At 41.1% G+C, this 18,013-nt stretch overlaps 1 protein-coding gene across 5 annotated transcripts in view; it reads left to right on the forward strand.

Moving 5' to 3' along the window:
- The window catches only part of CACNA2D1 (calcium voltage-gated channel auxiliary subunit alpha2delta 1), a 385,544-nt gene that overhangs the window by 300,768 nt on the left and 66,763 nt on the right, over positions 1-18,013 (forward strand). For all 5 annotated transcript variants that reach the window (XM_077935727.1, XM_077935728.1, XM_077935729.1 and 2 more), the window contains exon 12: positions 3,233-3,343. In XM_077935727.1, the coding sequence (XP_077791853.1) occupies positions 3,233-3,343 (111 nt within the window). The remainder of the gene's footprint in view (positions 1-3,232; positions 3,344-18,013) is intronic.

Raw genomic sequence — 18,013 nt, forward strand, 5'->3', positions numbered from 1 at the left:
AGCGCTTTGTAACTTTCCTGAGCACAATTTGGAGAGTTAGGAAATAATGAAGATGAAGAGGCAGGAGAATTAAGTTCAAAAGTGATGATGGATTAGCCCCAAGATGTATTTGTTGTTAACACTAAGTGCAGCTGCTTCAAAGCAATACAACAGCAGAAGAAGGAGCTTATGCAAGCAGGAACCAGGGGAGCAAGAACAGCTTGGGCCAGTAGGGATGTCCATGCATGGGCCTTGTCCCACAAAATGTTCAGTAGGAATATGCATGAATAGTTTTGCAGGGACGTTAGTGTGAATTAAGTTAATATGTGAACAATAAGCATGTGTAGCTGTCCATTTAAAAGGGGGGAGGAAACATACGGGAAAACAACTGTGGTCAGTTTCAAGGCTCACTAATAGGGAGTGCTGTATGGTCTGGAAAAATGAAAGCGAGTGCCCATGATGATATAATAAGTGTTACCAACCTTAACAAGAGCAAGACGAATGGTGGCGTCCGCATGTATGTTTATGATTTCAGCAAAGCAACACAGCCCTTTCCATTGCCTCTGATAACCAAATTGTTTTAAATAATCCTAAATGCCTGCATTAAACATAAATGCAAAACACTGCAGCTGGCAGTTATTTTTAGTCATCCTAATGTGTTAAAAGAGTTATTTTCTTCTCATCTAGGAGAAAATTGCTTTCAAAATATATAGCAGAGTTAAAATAAGTATTTTTAATAAAGCCATTAAAAGGGTGAGTTTAAAAGGAATAAGGTTGTTTGTGAGTCATTTTGCTACCTACTGTTCCTCCACACATCGACAAAGAAAACCTGCTTTGGAATAATAAACTTTTGCTTTGGCAGTTCAATTTAATTTTTGCAGTGATAACTGGAGGAGGATGTTCCCTCCTAGTCACTTTGTAAGCCTGTTGTAATTTTAAATAAGATAATTTTATAAAGTATCAAGTGCTTCAGCAGAATTTTCTTCTTTAGGATCAATAGCAAATTCTCCATGCATTAGAGACGTGTACCAGGCTACTGTTCACAGGATTTAAGTTGACATTTCAAATTATTTTCTTAGGGTGTGCTTAAGCAACTCTCTTTTAAAACTGCATTACTCTCACTTGAGCTGTAAAATGCTCAGCACTTTGGTTCCTACATGGGGAATAAACTATTGCTATTGTCCACAAGAGGAAAGGAAGAGTTGTGGTTTTCCCATTTTCTCTTGTGTTGAGTAAAGGTGCAAGGCAATTATGCTACTTTTGAAATGGACACCCTACTTAGTAGCATCTGCCCAGGTTACAAAGCTACTCATTATTCCTAAGCAGTTTATGGAGAAAACAGAAATCTAGTGTTGGATCTTCCAGTAAAATTTAATATTATTAAACTGTTGTGGGTCTACAGTAGATCCAGCAGTAAAGAAAGGGTCAATACACACTTAGTAAATCATTTTACATGTGCTGATTACTTGATCGGTAAGTCACATTCAAAATACTACTTAAACATATTGTAAATGAACCTAGCCATGTTCTTATGTCCCCAGAAAGGTGGTGCCTCCATAAATTACAGCCTAAAATTTACTCAAATCAATGTGATTTGCACGACAAGTCCCCTTTTTATGGGTTTATGCAGCACAGTTGATGTCAATGCAGAATTTCCCCCTTTTATTTATTTTATATTGTCAGACGTCCGAAGTAATATATTTCAAGTTGGAACCTCCATGCATTTTTTATTTCTCCATGAATGTTTTATTTCTGAATCAGAACCATTGTGCTAGCATTCTTAATATAAAGGTTTCGGGTTTCTTTATTCACATTTATTTTGCAAAGCGATACTTAAATCAAGGATGGGGAACCTGGGCTGCTCCCAGTGTCACTGGAGTCCAGCTCCCATCAGCCCAGCTGCCAAGCCCAGTGATCAGGACGGGTGGGAACAGAAGTCCAGCAACATCTGGAAGCCATGGATAGGTTCCCTACCCCTGATTTAAATGGAAAATCTTAAAGAGCAGACATATTGGTACTAAGCATAAGTTCTTAATTCAGAAGTAGAATTTAATATTTTTCTCCATAGTAATGAATTGATAGTCATATCATTGGTTAATCAATAAGTAACTGGTTTACAATTTTATTTATCTACATTTTTGTCCCTTCCTCTCTGGCTGGCATCTCCCCACTTTTACCCTCACAACAGCTCTGTGAAGCATGTTCGACTGAAAGCGAGTGACTCACCCAGGTTACCCAGTCATCTTCATGGCTGAACAGAGATTTCAACTGGACCACCCTGGTAGTAGTGGCTGGTGGGGTGGGCTTTCTCACCTGGCTTCCTGATGACAACCAAGAGGGAGAGAGGGGGCAGCAGGGAGGTTGGTGCACTGCAGGTACAGTACTGGAAGCATCTGATTGGCTCTGTTGTTGCAAGTGACTGCACCAATCTCCTCATTGCTGCAAGCCTCCTTCTCAGTTACTAGCAGCGATTTCTGCATTAAGAAGTCAGGTGAGCAACTCTACCCTGCTGGCTGCTATTGCTACTGGTCTACCCCACCTAATATCCACTAAATTATGTGGATAGGCACTGTATTGGAACCAGACTTCATTACATTTAGAGGAGATTCACTTAAACCAGTGGAACTTAATTTAGTCACTCATAATTATCATAGTCATCCATTACACTGGGTCCATTATGGCTAAGTTGGATCCAACCCAATATGTACATGATTAGAATGGAGGTCAGGACAGCTATTTCCCCCATGAGGTGTGTGGATTCCAAGAATAGGAGGGAGCACTTTGACCTATTTTTCTCAGTCACCTTCCAGTCAAACTACTCATCCAATCTCGAAATAAGAAATTTCCCTCATTGGGCTTGCAAAATGAACTACTTCATAGTCTTCCATGTGGAAGCCAATGTACACAGTCAGTAAGTCAAACACTCTAAATAGGAGAGCCCCCAAACAATTTGCCTGCTGTCTTTGGCAACAATGTTGGATGGTGTATGTATAAATCACAAAAAAAATAATGAAGTGCTTGTTTCACATGCCCATTTGTATACCTGACAACGTGAAAGATGCAATATATGGAAAAGCCCCCTTTAGAAATTTGTTTCTGAGGGCTGCATTACACCACTGAACATTTCGTTATTTTGTTTGATGAATCATAACTGGAATCATTTTGCAAACCACTTTGAGGTTTTATTACAATCAAATGGCATATAAATGTTGTGAAATAAATAAATAAAAATGCCTGTCTTTATCTCTTCCAGCACAGCCACAGTGTATTCAGAGCTAACTGCAACAAGATTATAATGTTATTTACTGATGGTGGTGAAGAAAAAGCACAGGAGATTTTTGACAAATACAACAAGGAGAAAAAAGTAAGGTTCATTTGTTGAAGTCCTCAAGTGTTTTATGTTCTTTAAAGTTCCTTTTATAGGCATGGAAAGAAGGAGAAGTTTGTTCAGTTAGCATTTAATGTGAACCTACCTAATTTGCAGTCCCTTAACCAAGACACAAACAGCTGTCCCTCTCTGAATTTTGCTATACAGTTCTCCCACCAAAAAAACATATTTTTGATTTTGCACTCAAAATTATTGAAAATAATGCATTCAGTTTTGCTTAATACATTATTAGAGATATGCACAAAATGTATATGGATTTTCACACGTATATTTTTAATAAAATCACAAACTGATATAGTAATGGGATGAACTGACTAAAGAACTGAGGGGGGGGGGGAATAGGGGAAAAAGCAAAATGGCTGGTTTTTCTATCCCTGGCATGAGTGATTTTAAATAAAAGGTTTTGGGTTGTCTTTTATATATTCTATATTTTCATAAGCTCATAGTGCTATGTTCCTTACAGCAAAAGATATACAATATAATGCACTTAAAGAGAACTAGCAAAGTACACTTTTTGCTTATAAATTCTATGAAAAAATCTAGCAAGTCAGTTTCTAATAACTACCATGTATGGATTAAATTTCGCACATTGCTTTAATGTTAGTCAGAGACCCTTCAAGTCTCTTATAAACTCTTCAGTGAGCCTTGAGCATGTTGAGATTGGTTCCTGCAGACAAAATAGGGAAGTAGTTAACTGCATGAGTCATGCAGGTTCTGGAATGACTCATGGATAGCTATGCAGTTTGGAACCTATTAGTATAAAGATAGCAGCAAACAGGGGGCCTATTTCTCATGGCATCCTATATTCTAAACCTCTAGCATTTCCAGTTAAATGAAATGGTAAACTGGGAAAGGTGTCTGACTGAGATCTTGGAGAGCGGTCTGTTTCTTCCTCCTCCAGAGAGGATCCTAGCTAATAAATGCCAATTTTCACCATTCTACCTATCAGAGATTGCATCTTTTAAAATGTCACTGAACTCTCTTAGATCCATCATTGCATGTGTACAAAATTTCACTATAGCTTTAATAACTTGTCAATATACCTGCCTCCAATATCAGCTTAATATTGCATTATATATCATTACATTTTGATGTGATGCCAAACTGTGTTAGGCTCCAGCTATTGGCTGCAATGGAAAACACATATATATTAACAGTGTGTGCACATGTATGTATGTTAGTATATGCATGTATATAGTATAGTATAGTATAGTATAGTATAGTATAGTATAGTATGACAGTTAAGTCCAGTCGCAAATGACTCTGGGGTTGCATGCTCATCTCGCTTTACTGGCCAAGTGAGCCGGCGTTTGTCTGCAGACAGTTTTTCCAGGTCATGTGGCCAGCATGACTATGCTGCTTCTGGTGAAACCAGAGCAGCGCAAGGAAACGCCGTTTACCTTCCTGCCAGAGTGGTACCTATTTATCTACTTGCACTTTGACGTGCTTTCGAACTGCTAGGTTGGCAGGAGCAGGGACCAAGCAACGGGAGCTCACCCCGTTGCGGGGATTCGAACCGCCGACCTTCAGATAGGCAAGTCCTAGGCTCTGTGGTTTAGACCCCAGCGCCACCGTGTCCCTTGGGCAGGTACCTATTGTTGGAAAAACGCCTGCCGGGAAGGGTGCCAACTTCCCAAGACACCGAGGCGTCTCTCCAGTGGTCACTCTCTGGCTGGAAACTGCCCTCAGTCCAGAGAGACCGGTAATAAGCGACCCCTCCATCCTGAGAGGAGCACACTCGTCTTCTGGTATCCCATCACAGAAGAAAGAGACAGTCAGTAGTCTACTCACTACTTTATTTACAGGCTGTACACGCAGCTCTCACAGGCTGATCAGCAAGCCCAAGAGGCTTAGTGGTTTATACCACAGTGCCACCCGCGTCCCTATAGTATAGTATAGTACAGGTAAATCTTTCTGTTGGTGGAAAAATAGCAACCAAGTCTTATCAGCTGTGTAGCATTAATTCCATCAGCGCTCATTCAGTTATTCAGTGTTCATTCCTCGGTTGAAATTTGGCAATTTTGACCAAAATTCCATTGAAATGCTTTTTGTTTTGTTTTGTTGCAAGCATGGCTGTTTAAATTAGTTTTTGTTTTTCCTTGTGCTTTTGCTGCAAAACTATTTGGGTGTTTTCACAGAGTGCCATCTTTTCTGTGACTGTCCAAATGAATATCGTTTGAGAGAAGAGATTCTATATAAATTGGATTAATGAGTGTAACATCTGTTCACTGAATGGTATCTTTCACTTTTCCTGCAAAAGAAAAATCTGTTTTAGATGTTTTAGGAAACTAAGTTATACTTTGTTACTTAATTATTCCCAAGATAAAAATAGTAATTTTTCAGCCACCAGATTATATATTTTATGGCTATACTTGTTAATCTGTTAGTAAGGAACATTAATTAACAATATACAGAGAAAGCCCTAAAGTAACATGCATAGATGCATTACAAGTATCATTATACTATAGTGGGAAGGCTGAATACGGAAAAAAGGCTAGATCAAGTCTACAGTGGGAAATGTGTGATTTCCTTTTTCTTTCTTTTTTTAATGCTGCCCCTGCCACTTCCCACATTTTGGCATTGCATGTTCAGCCTAATCTGCAAATGCCAGCTTTGGGTTTCACAAAGTGGATTCCAATAAATGTTGTATATTGCAGCCATGTTTTCTTTACTATTTTAAACTATTAGAACACATTAGAATAATTTGCATATTCTGAGTCTGCTTTTAACTATACACAGAAGCACAAATCCATTCATATCACAATAGTACCATAATTGACTTAAATGGGAAGCCCCCAGATTTTTTAAGGACTTGATGACAATATTGGCAAACTTGTTGAGAACGAAAGAAGAGCCATTCTTGGAAGAGCTGGATGAGGCCAGTGGTCCATCTTGTCTAGCGTCCTGTTCTCACAATGGCCAGCTAGATGCCTCCTGCCTGCTTGGGCCAGTTACTGTCAAAAAAGCAGGTTTACCCCTCCCCCCCAGGAGCAGCAATCTCTGGACATTTACTACAGTGTATGGTTTGTTTCTTTTGGGGAGTGTTCAATGAGGCCACAATTTTTTCCTGAAATTCTCAGTCATTCTTACTAAGGGGGGGGGCAGAGATAATGCCGACAGTAACATAGAATCATAGAATTGTAGAGTTAGAAGGGACCACAAGGGTCATCTAGTCCACCCTGGCAAAGCAGGAATCTTTTGCCCAACGTGTAGGGCTCAAACCCATTGTCCTGAGATTAAGAGTCTCATGCTCTACTGATTGATAAATCCCAATTATGTTTTATTGATTTTGTACTATTTATTTTTACTATACTTAGTGTATTTATACTCAGGAGCAGCCAAGCATGGTGGCGTGGAGCTGTATAGCAATCTAGACGACAGCATTGTTTCCTCTTGCCTGGACGATGCAGGGATGGGCAGGTGCACTAGTGGAGCCAACCCACTTCTGTCAGCCCACCTGCACAGCTCTGACCTCTCTGGCACTGCGCCCTACCCCTGCCCTGTCCTTGTAAGTGGCACCAGCGCCGCTGTTTGGACGGCGGCATCGCAGCCGTTCCTGCTTACACTGTTCTCACAAATGCCTGAGGTAGCTCACAACAGTCAACAAAGCAAACATATTATAGTTCTCAAATCCACCTCTGTATTCTTCTGAAGTCCTTCACTGATGTACTGTACTTCTCCAGGGTAGTGGAGACTGGCAGATGGATGGATGGATCCAGCAGCATGAATCAGGAGTTAGGATTACAACCTTTGCGTTGCAGTAGGTTGAAGAAGAAGAAGAAGAAGAAAAAGGGAGGATCTTATAATGATAAAATCCCCCAGGAGTTTTGAACACATTCACGTTCCCAGTGGCATCATTTGATACACAGGAGTGTCCAAATTTGGGAATTGAGCTCATTAAAAAATGATCTCTCTTTCTTTAAACTAAGAAAGAACAGAAAAAGCTTTTATCCCTGAGTTCAATATTGAGCTGAGAGCTTTCCCATCATTTACAATTGCGATAATGACTTTATTCAGCATACTGCAAATATTAACAGTTAAAAAAAGTTTTACTGAAAATTGATAGGTGCAAGTTTAAATCTGTTTTAGGAAAGCAAAAGAAGTTGCTTATTCACTTTAGATATTCTGGATTTTATTTCCATTTATTGAACTTTCAAAGTAACCTTTGAGCAGAATGCTCATTTTGCATTATGACTTCTAGGCATCATGTATATTTTTAAGACTAAACAATGCACATTGAATTAGGGAATTCATAAAACTTAATCAGATCTGGGACCTGTACCCTATCACTGATAGCACCAGAAGAAGTGTTTAATTAAGTCCCATGTTTCTACAAGATAGCTTTTTGCTATTCATTAACTTTGCCAAGTCATGTATAAGGAGCAATCGCAGGGAGCTTGCAGCTTTCTAGTGCCCTGTGCATTCATTTCCACTACTAAAAGTGATAACTAGAAAAGGCATTAACATCCTGTACTAAAGATTTCATTGCCAGCAAATATGAGACCTTTGCCCTGCCCACTGGATGCTTTGTCCATTCAAGCTGAATGTCAGAAGAAGTCTGCTGTCCGGTTCTTATATAGTTACCAGTTCAAACAGTTGTTTGCCGCTTTGCTCATTCCAGGGGACGGATGACTTTGCTAGGGAAAGTAACCAGATCAGTTGCTACGTTTGTGTAATTTCACTATTCTAACATTATTGGAACAGCACTGGAAGGATTCACTGGGAAAACAGTGACTTCACCACTCCCATAATGTAAATGGGAACCCTAGATGTGTGATGTGATGCACAATGGTCAGATGTATGCTTCAAAATCACAATCTGTTGCACTGTGAAATCAAATGACCCTGGACAATTGTACTTATATTTAAAGAGCACCCAGGTGAATCGCTCTCTTCCCATCCTAAATTGCAAAGTTTATACTTTGGCACAGCTTTTCTGTATTTGATATGTGCATATTAATTTACCTGTTTGTTTTAGTTACCGTATTTTTCGCCCCATAGGACGCACTTTCCCCCCTCCAAAAATGAAGGGTAAATGTGTATGCGTCCTATGGGGCGAATGCAGGCTTTTGCTGAAGCCTGGAGAGTGAGAGGGGTCAGTGCGCACCGATGCCTCTAGCTCTCCAGGCTTCAGGAAGGTGTCCGCAAGCCTTGCAAGCCCGGCGGGAGTTCCCGCGGGCTCACAAGGCTTGCGGGCAGCAGCCTGCAGCCAGAAGCATGGGGCGCCCTCCGGAGGGCGCCCCCTGCTTCGGGCGGGTGTCCGCAAGCCTTGCGCGCTCGGCGGGAGGTCCCACCGGGCGCGGCAGGCTTGGGGCGGCAGCCTGCTGCCCAAAGCACGGGGAGCCCTCCGGAGGGCGCCCCATGCTTCGGGCGGGTGTCCGCAAGGCTTGGGGCTGCAGCCGCGGCTGGGGGGGGGGATAAATTTTTTTTATTCACCCCCGCAAAAAAAACGAGGTGCGTCCTATGGGCCGGTGCGCCCTATAGGACAAAAAATGTGGTATTATTGTTCAGCACCTTAATCAAAGGCAGCTAGCAAATCTGAAGCAATAGAACCTTTAAAGCATCAATAAAGAAAACAATTGGCAACAGAAAGCAAATTTAATAGCAGCATCAAGTCAGGTTGAAAGCAGAAAAGTGCCAGATTCGGGGGTTCGGTTAATAATTTAACTAGGAGGGAACCACTTATGCCGGGCTGTTTGGGGTGTATGTTCATTTTGTTATCTGGCAGCCCTTCCTAGGTACAAAATACTGTAAAGCTTTGTGCAAAAAATAGTTATGAATCCATGGGACTGAGCATATTCACAATATGCTTCATTCACAAGAACTGGTAACAGGCAGTAGAGCAAAGATTTAAGCGCTGAAAGATGAAAGGCTAGCTTATATGCATTGCAACAATTTGAATCACAATTAGTAGGTCTGCAAATTTCTAAAGATTCCAGGAATGAACGTGACACAAAGTATCTAATATGCAATGTCTAAGTGAGACATGACATCATGGAACTGTGTGTGTGTGTGTGTGTGTGTGTGTGTGTGTATGTGTGTGTGTGTCCCTCCCTCCCTCCCTCCCTCCCTCAGAAACTGTTGAAAGCCTGGCCTAATCCTTTCATAGTTGCCACTTTCAAGTATTTTAGAGGTGGGGGCATTTTATAGGTCCATGTCCTTCACACATGAGATACACTTAGCAATTATTCCATGAGCATTTTTTGTGCCTTTAAGATGTAGAAGAAATTCTATGGTTACAATGATTATGGAATACTCCTCTTACTGCATAGCAGCAATGGTATTTTCTATGAACATATTGGATAGTTTGTGTCAGTATTAGAATATCTTGTGTCTCCTTGTTGCTTGGAACTGATAAAATTGCATCTTCCAGCAATGTTTGCATATCACGTGACATTGCCTACTCAGTTTTGCTTACATTGTTTTGTTCAACCTGACTTCTGTTTAACCTTCAAGTTGACAAGTTAGAAGAAAATAATAAACATTTTGTGCTTTCCCTGAACATCTAGGCTCTGAGAAGTGTCCCTATAAATTACTGGGTTCATCCTTTTTAGCTGGCATATGGTTATATTTAAAGTTGTTTTCTGTCTCTATAGATAACTTGCACCATAAATCCCTGGAGTTTTATGTAACCAAATTAACTCTGAGTAGTCGAAAGAACATGATAATGACTCCACTGCACACCATATCATTTCTGTATAATGATAATCTGCCTGTCGGTCTATCATCTATTCCAGGAACACCCAACATAGTGCCCTCCAGGTGTTGCTCTACTACAGCGCCCCTCGTCTGTCCCACAAGATCTGGAGGGCACTATGTTGGCTACCTTTGACCTGCCCATTTATGTTGCCATGTTGACAATATTATATTCTTCTTTGTTGAATGTGAGTAGACCCTAGCAATTGCAGAAATGTTGAGTTGCATCCCATGTCTTCATCTGGATTCAGAACAGTTGGTTGTGATGCAAACAGAAAGGTCTGGCACCAGCTATAGGGGGGGCGGAAGGGGCTTCGGCCCCCTCAATATTTGTGAGGAGGGGGCTGAGTCCCCTGCCGCCGCTTGGTGAGCGGGGGGGGGGGGGGCTGGGCAGGAAGGGTGGAGAGTGAAGATCACCCTCTGTGCTCCCCGTCCCCTGCTGCCACTGGGACAGCTCTAGTATGCTGGGTGGGGCGGGACATGTCACATGATACCGGCCCCCCTCAGTGTTGGGGGCAAGTCAACGCCCCTGCTGACACATGTGGGTTGCCTACCTTCTTCAGCTGCGAAGAACACGTTAGTGTGCACAAAGGCCTGTGACCATCCTGCCTTCTCTCCCAGCTGCCAAGCACAGCAAGGCTGCAGATGCGCTGGGGGCCTTCCACTCTATAAAGCCCCATTGATTGCTAGCCAAGGTTTGGATTAGTTTAGTCCTTGGTTTAGTCCAGAGGTTTGCAGCTACCACCCCCTTTAAAAAAAAAATACTCAGCCCCCCCTCCGCCTGGAAATCTACCTTCTGTAAGTGAGCAAAAACAGAGACAAATTTGCATTCTTTTATATTTCCACCTACACCCTACAACATCATAAAGAAAGATGTTGTAAATAGGCAGGCAAGCTGTGATCCGCTTCCTGGGCCTGGGTGAATCCGAAAAGGGTTCCCCCAAGCCCAGGAAAACCCCTTGCCTCCAGCACGACCACCAGATCCAGGGGAAGCCTGGTTGCTGTCCCACAACAGTGCCCAATCTTTGCGGTCAGCATCACCACACAGCAGATAAAACAAGTACAAACAGCTTTTCAAAAATTTCTTCTCTTTTTGCTTTACACTTCCACCACTCCCTTGTTTTCATTCAACGCCTCCCAATTGCACCAGAGGCTCCTACTGCCCCCCAGGATTGTCCCGGCACCCCCAAGGGGTGGTATCACCTACTTTGGGAAACGCTGGTTTAGTCAGCAGCTGAGGTTCAGTTGGAGCCCTAGTCTAACTGTAGTGCTAGGGCTCAAAACTGTTTTGTTTTTTTTAGTTCCGTTAGACATTAGTATGCAAAAAGAGTTAAGTAATGATTTTGTGAAATCATTTGCAATGCACTTTATCTTTGCAATGCATTTACCATGCTAAATATATGTGCACTGCTGTCAGTTTCCCTGTTGTATCTGTAGCATGTCAAAGCAGTCGTCGTGTGGCCAGCGTAAGGGAGGGTATCTCCCAAACCAACCCCAGGGTGCTTAGTGGAAGTGTAGTGTCACCATCAATCCAGATTTATTAGTCAACAGACCATAATATATGCCAAATGAAGGATAGGTCAAAGGAAAATATATTCTACAGATCTATTTTAAAACAACAATTCTGGGTATCAAACATTGTTGGTTGAGCTTTAATAAAAATAAAAACTGGCATTAACCCTATCAAGAAAAAAAGAAAGCAGCAATTTATTGAATCTCCCAGGAAGTGTCCTTATTAAGGGAAACAGCAAGCATTCTCTTGTACTTATAAAAATTGCAATAAAAAAACATATGTGCAACAGATTCAGTTTCACCCGAAGACATTTCATGAGAGGTTATTCTTTGAACCAAAAATGACATAGCATGACATCTAGTCAAATAGAAAAGGTTCTTATGTAATTGGGCAAAGATAATGGTCTCAAACTGGGAGTAATCCTTCACATTTAGCATACACAATCATGAGCCAAAGGAATTACAGATAGCATGTCAAGATCAATAGCTCAAATCCTTCACCCCAAAGAATGGCTCTCAGAAAAAAGTAGACTTTTTCCATGAAGAAGTAAATGGATCTACTAATGTTGTAGCAGAATGGGATTTGACAGAACCATTAGGAAAAGGAGAAGTCAGTATCTTAGAGCCAATTTCCAGGACAGGTTTGTCAAGCAACACACTTTGGAGAACCCCAAAATCCTCTCAAAAAGTTGCTCATAGTCTATGGAGGGATGGAAACAAGTAATACAGCCACTCTGTAGAAAAATTGGATTATTAACTTATTCTGAGGTATCGGAAGAGCTGCAAGAACAAGGGGAAAGGTGAATAATAATAAGTATAGTGTGTTAATTTGATTTTAGATGTAATAGGGGGAGGGGAGTTCACTTACGTTTATATTAGAATTTGTGTATCCAAAGTGCAGGTTCACAGCTCAAAAGCACTCCACCATTGCGTCTAGACTGAACAATCTTGTTTGCAATTACTGTGGGGAGAATAGTCCTTCCCTACTACTCACATCTGCTGCTGCGACTAAAAGAGACTGGGGGTTTGTAGACAATAGGCGCTCCTTGGTCTTCCTTGCCTGCTCTGCTGTGACCATGGAGTCTGTTTAGAACTAGAGGGTGGGGAAGTAAGTCTTTTCCGTTTTCCTTCTCTGCAGCCCTTCTTCCAAGTTCTTGTTGGTTCCTGGATTTCCTCCGCCCTAGGAGTGGAGTTAAGCTGAATGTAGAAAGGGAAGAGGGGCTTTGCCTGTCAAACCTTTACTGGTCAGAGACTGTAATTATAATAAAATCCTGGGTCACTGATTGTTAAGAAGGCCAGCCGTCTTGAAGAATGTCAGACGAACCACTCAAAAAGTGTGCATTGTAATTGAATTTAAAATTCACCTAATTTGTCTATCACTTTGCAGAAACACATTTACTCATAAGAATAATTGCCTATCCTGTCTGCTTCTCATGCATACATTTATTTAATTAATGGCTTGTTGTGCATGTAATGTCATAGCATCTGGTGAATGACACAGATTGATTAAGCTTTCCTCTTCATAAAGCCCCATTAGCTGAAATTGGTCCACTAGTATGAATTGGGAATATTTGGCAGTCTGCAAAACTGATTAATCCAACACATGAGATAGCATTTTTACAAACATTTTTAATGTTCTGAGCCAAATTTATAAATCCTGATTGCTTAGCTCAAATAATTTGAACTTAAGGGAAACCTAAGATAGGTATCAAAGAAGAAACCTGTGTCTGTTTCCCCCCACAGAAGTGGACAGAGGCTTTTGGATGAATATAATGGCTGTTGAAGGGTGCTAGAATCCATGCACATTTACCATTTAAGTACCAAAAACATTGTGGGGCAGTGCCAGTTCGTTTAACCAATCTAAGCACAAATAAAGGTGCAATAATTAAAGATGCACATTTTTTGCGCTTAAATAAATATTTGCTGATTTTTCAAACTGGTTTTGTAATTTCCATTTCTTACAAGACCCACCCATTTTGGTGCTTCATTTTGTATCTCTATCATGAAGTAATGCATGAAAAATGCTTACATTTTCTTGAATACTCATCATAATAAAGTGTTTCAGTTTATTGTATTCTTTAATGATTCTGACAGTAGCTACTTTATTCTCCATAGAAGTGAACTGGATTGATTCCTTTGAAGGAATAAACATGGAAAACAACTGCTGTGTTTGAATGCAAAACAAAGACATAGTTTAGTGCCACATGAAATGAGCCTTGGGTTGAGTTCTCCCTTCCAGCCTGGCCACAAGGAGACTGGAAGAATCAATTTCTGTTTTAAACTGAACAGTTTGTTGTTTTATCTGAACTGGGACTCACTTGTTAGTTTAATGTTTGTCTAAGCAAGTCAGTAGCAAACCATTGTTTCTAATCCTAGTTTGGTTGCATAAGCCATAGTTTATGGTACCTTCATCTGCAGCTCCCTGAGAGGGAGCACGAGAACCAGCTAGTGTTGCTAAACTATTGAGCTATATCTCAAACATTGTGTGGGAAGGGAAAATACACACAGATATGCAGGGACCACACATGTTTTTTTAAAAATGTGTGTTTACTATTATTTTGATAGGGCAAGAATAGTTCATGAATCCATGATCTACACTGATGTATAAAAAACTGCTGTCCTGTCATTATTTACCAGCAACCATTGGTTGTACTGTTAAGCAGCAAATGAAAATTGTTTCCTTTCTTTTCAAAATGTGGTTACAAAAACTTTGAACCACCCTATGAAGATGGGCACTTGGCTTGCCACAGAACTTGTAAGGCTTCTGAGCCCTATCAGGAGAGGTATTTGGCACTGTCATCTTCATTAGTAGATATGCCAGATATTATATAAAGGCAAGACAGCTAATAAAATTTGGATATACTTTAGTCGAAGAGTAATTCTGTCTGTCATATTTGTTCTAGAAAATGCTATTTCACTGTCTTCTATTTGACACTGACAAGGGCTGTTTGATGCTTTTATTTTTCTCTGTGTGCCATTCCTGGATTAACAGGTTGAGATCACAGGTGATGCAAATGGATTAATGAAAGAAGCAGAGAGAAAATTTTAATTTAGCATTGGTGTTGGAACGAAAGCTATTTCCCCACTTAGAAACATGCCTCAGAAAAAGTGCCTAAGGGGCCATTATGGATTTATAACGAGGATTATGTTTATTTTCTTTTTGAATGATAGAACTCCATATTCTCAGAACACTGAAGCCCTTCTCCATCCAATATTGCCCTCTATACATTCTGTGAATGTGTCGACGGGGAAACGGGGCTGTTTGTTCTGGCCCACCACCCCTGTTCCCACTGGCTCCACCTTCAGATCTTTGTGGGTTCAGGAGATTTGAAGAGGGGACCTACATGCGCTCAGTTCCTCCATGCAATCAGGAATCTCACTTGAAAGTGCAAAGGTGCAATGCACTGTGATCTGGAACAGTGAAGCTGGCAGGGACAAGTTCATTGTGGATGCGTCCAGCACATGCAGCCACTATTAATGACCCATCCCTTTGCCCCCTCCCTGCATTCCTGTAATGTGTGGAGGCAACTTCTGAAGAGCATAATCTGTGAGCCTAATTGACACTGCATTCCTATAGAAGTGTATTCAGAGGCAAATTCCCTTGACTTCAGTGGGAGTTATACCCAGGTGAGCGTGTATATGATCACAGACTAAATGTAGCTCAGAGGAGCATCTCTATGAACAGTCTTTGCTTCTCATGCTTGCTGAGTTTTCTTTGGTATACACTTTTATTAAATGTGAGAACTTTGTGTTGAAATACTGTGTAAGCATGGGTTTCCTTTGCATTTTCATTAACATGCTTTAGGTAGGAATAGAAAAGACCTTCCTCCAGTTTAATCTGGAAAGAGCTTCAGTAAAACCATTTATTTGAAAGATAGATAGAAAATAAGTAGTTACACCCCCCGCACACACAAATCCCAAGCTGAACTCATACCCCACAAGTGTCCCAGAAAAGCTGGGACATCCCATTGTTTCCTGTGAGAGCACGATGGGCCTTCTGGTCACTGTGATCTTGCACAATTTCGCACCAAGTTTTTCGGGGTTCCGATCTTCCACAGCATCCCAAAGCATACATTCTGGGGTGCCGTGAAAACATAGCTCCGAAAAGTGCATCTTTTGGGCTCTGTGATCTTGCGCAGGTCACGTGTCTCACGTGGGAACACAGATGGGAAGATGCACGGCCCAGTTTGGGTATTCAACATGTTAGAGGGTATGTGAGCTGCTTTTTAACAAGTAAGGTCCTGTTTTTGCCGGTAGATGAATTCTCTCTTCTTTTTTAAGACTAAATGCAGCTTTCTGCGTTATATCTCTATTCTGAATATAAACAAATGGAAAAGAGAGGAGGATTTCTAGTTACCAACTGTGTATGCTATTTATTACTGCTGTATTTAATACTGTAAACCCCCCCCCCCCAAGAATACTGTATAAAATTTCTCCCTTCGCCTTCGAAAGATGGGCTTTGATGGAAAGCTATTAATTACTGTAGAACATTGACAGTTAGGCTGAGTAGGCTATTGGGTTGTTACTATTATTGGAAAATTCTATCTCAGCTATTCTGCATCAAATCAAGTTGAAGGATGGCCTATATTTCGTCAGCTAAGATGTGATTTTCCTTCCACAGGCTGTACTCAGGCAAGAAACTTAAGCGAGTGGTCTGTGCAGTATGTTTTCTAGATGCTTGTTATTAAATATTTTCAGATTTGCATATCGAGGAAAAGACCCTTACTCATCTGATGAGCGGAGATTAAATCCTGCTGCTTTGGATGCAGGATCTTGTTCCTTGTTGGGAGCAGCATTGCCCAGCCAATGCAGAATTAAACCCTGGCCTCTTGCCCATCAGTGATTGTCAGCAGATGGATGAGCGGGTGCAGTTTGGGGGAAACGGGCCTAACTGGACCCCCTTCTACAAAAGGTGAAAGAAGACCCAGCCGTTTGCTCCAGTCCTCTGTCCTGCACAGAGGCTTGGGGAAAATGGCCGTGTCTTCAGGGCTTTTGCAGGAAGGCAGAAGCACATAGTGTCCTTTTCCCCTTTCTCCCTTCAGTCCCCCAAGATATACAGAGGAACTCAGGGTAGAAAGGGAGGCAATGGCTAGAGAGGCCCCAACATGTGGGCCTCTGCTCTTTCATTTTGATTCTCAATGCAGTATTTAGCAGTCTGCCTTCTAGTAAATTTGATTGTGGAGACAAGGGGTGGGGGGGGGGGGAGGGAAATGCTTGCTTTGTGGCTGCATTCAGGATTTCTTCCTCAGCTGTATTCATATTAGGCAAATTACCTGCTATTGACACCTGCTGTCTGCACTTGATGCAGCTAAACTCGCACGGAGGAAAATTTAATTATAAGTGTGGACAGTGCCAAGCCATAAAAATGCCATTCTAGTATTTCCAGATAAACAGCCTTTTCTTTTCTGTTGCATAAAAGAAAATGTACATTATGTCCAGAGTATGAAAGTATAAGATTTTTCCTTTTAGTGTACATTTTGCACATCAAATGGATTTTCAGGTGAATAAACCCCTATTTTAAAGAAGTGGCTGTAGAAGAGAACAATTAATTGGAATATCTTGGGAACATTATGGATCAGGGCCATCTCTTGAGTTGTATAGGAAAAGCGTAGACAAAAGAACATAGGAAGGACATCTCCAGATAGGAAGCAATTATCTAAATTAAAAAAAAAAAAAAAGTTTAGTGATTCTGATCTCATGCGCTATGAGGATTGTATGACCCAGACATTTGAATACGAGCTTGGAAAGCTAACACACCTGGCTACTTAGTCTTGATTTATCCCTGCTGAAATTAATATGGAAAGCTTTGGTGGTAAAAATGAATGCCTCACATCTCGTTAAATCATATTCCTGTTGTTTTTGCCCCTTTTGCTTAAGATTGTATTTCGATTAATTGGATAAGGATTTGCATAAATGTTTATTTTTGAGACTTGTACGTTATAAAATCAGCCTGTATCTGTCATTGTAGTAGATAGGATAGGAACTTCCAAGATGAAGAGCTCTGGTAAATGGGCCCTGCTGGTAAATTAAGATTTTCTGTGCACTTTCCTTCCTCCTTTTAACTTTAGAAAACATTTACCGTATTTTTCGCTCTATAAGATGCACCAGACCATAAGAAAGATGCACCTAGTTTTTGGAGGAGGAAAACAAGAAAAAAAATATTCTGAATCTCAGAAGCCAGAACAGCAATAGGGATTGCTGCGCAGTGAAAGCAGCAATCCCTCTTGCTGTTCTGGTTTCTGGGATAGCTGCGCAGCCTGCATTCGCTCCATAAGACGCACACACATTTCCCCTTACTTTTTAGGAGGGAAAAAGTGAGTCTTATAGAGCAAAAAATACGGTAATTGCCATCAGAGGCTTGTGGCTGCAGGACTCACAGTAATGAGGGTTGGAAGCTGAAAGGAGAAGGCAGATATTGATACCAGTAGAACATATTGGA

This window comes from Podarcis muralis, chromosome 10 (genome assembly GCF_964188315.1).
Source record: "Podarcis muralis chromosome 10, rPodMur119.hap1.1, whole genome shotgun sequence".
Classification (NCBI taxonomy): domain Eukaryota; kingdom Metazoa; phylum Chordata; class Lepidosauria; order Squamata; family Lacertidae; genus Podarcis; species Podarcis muralis.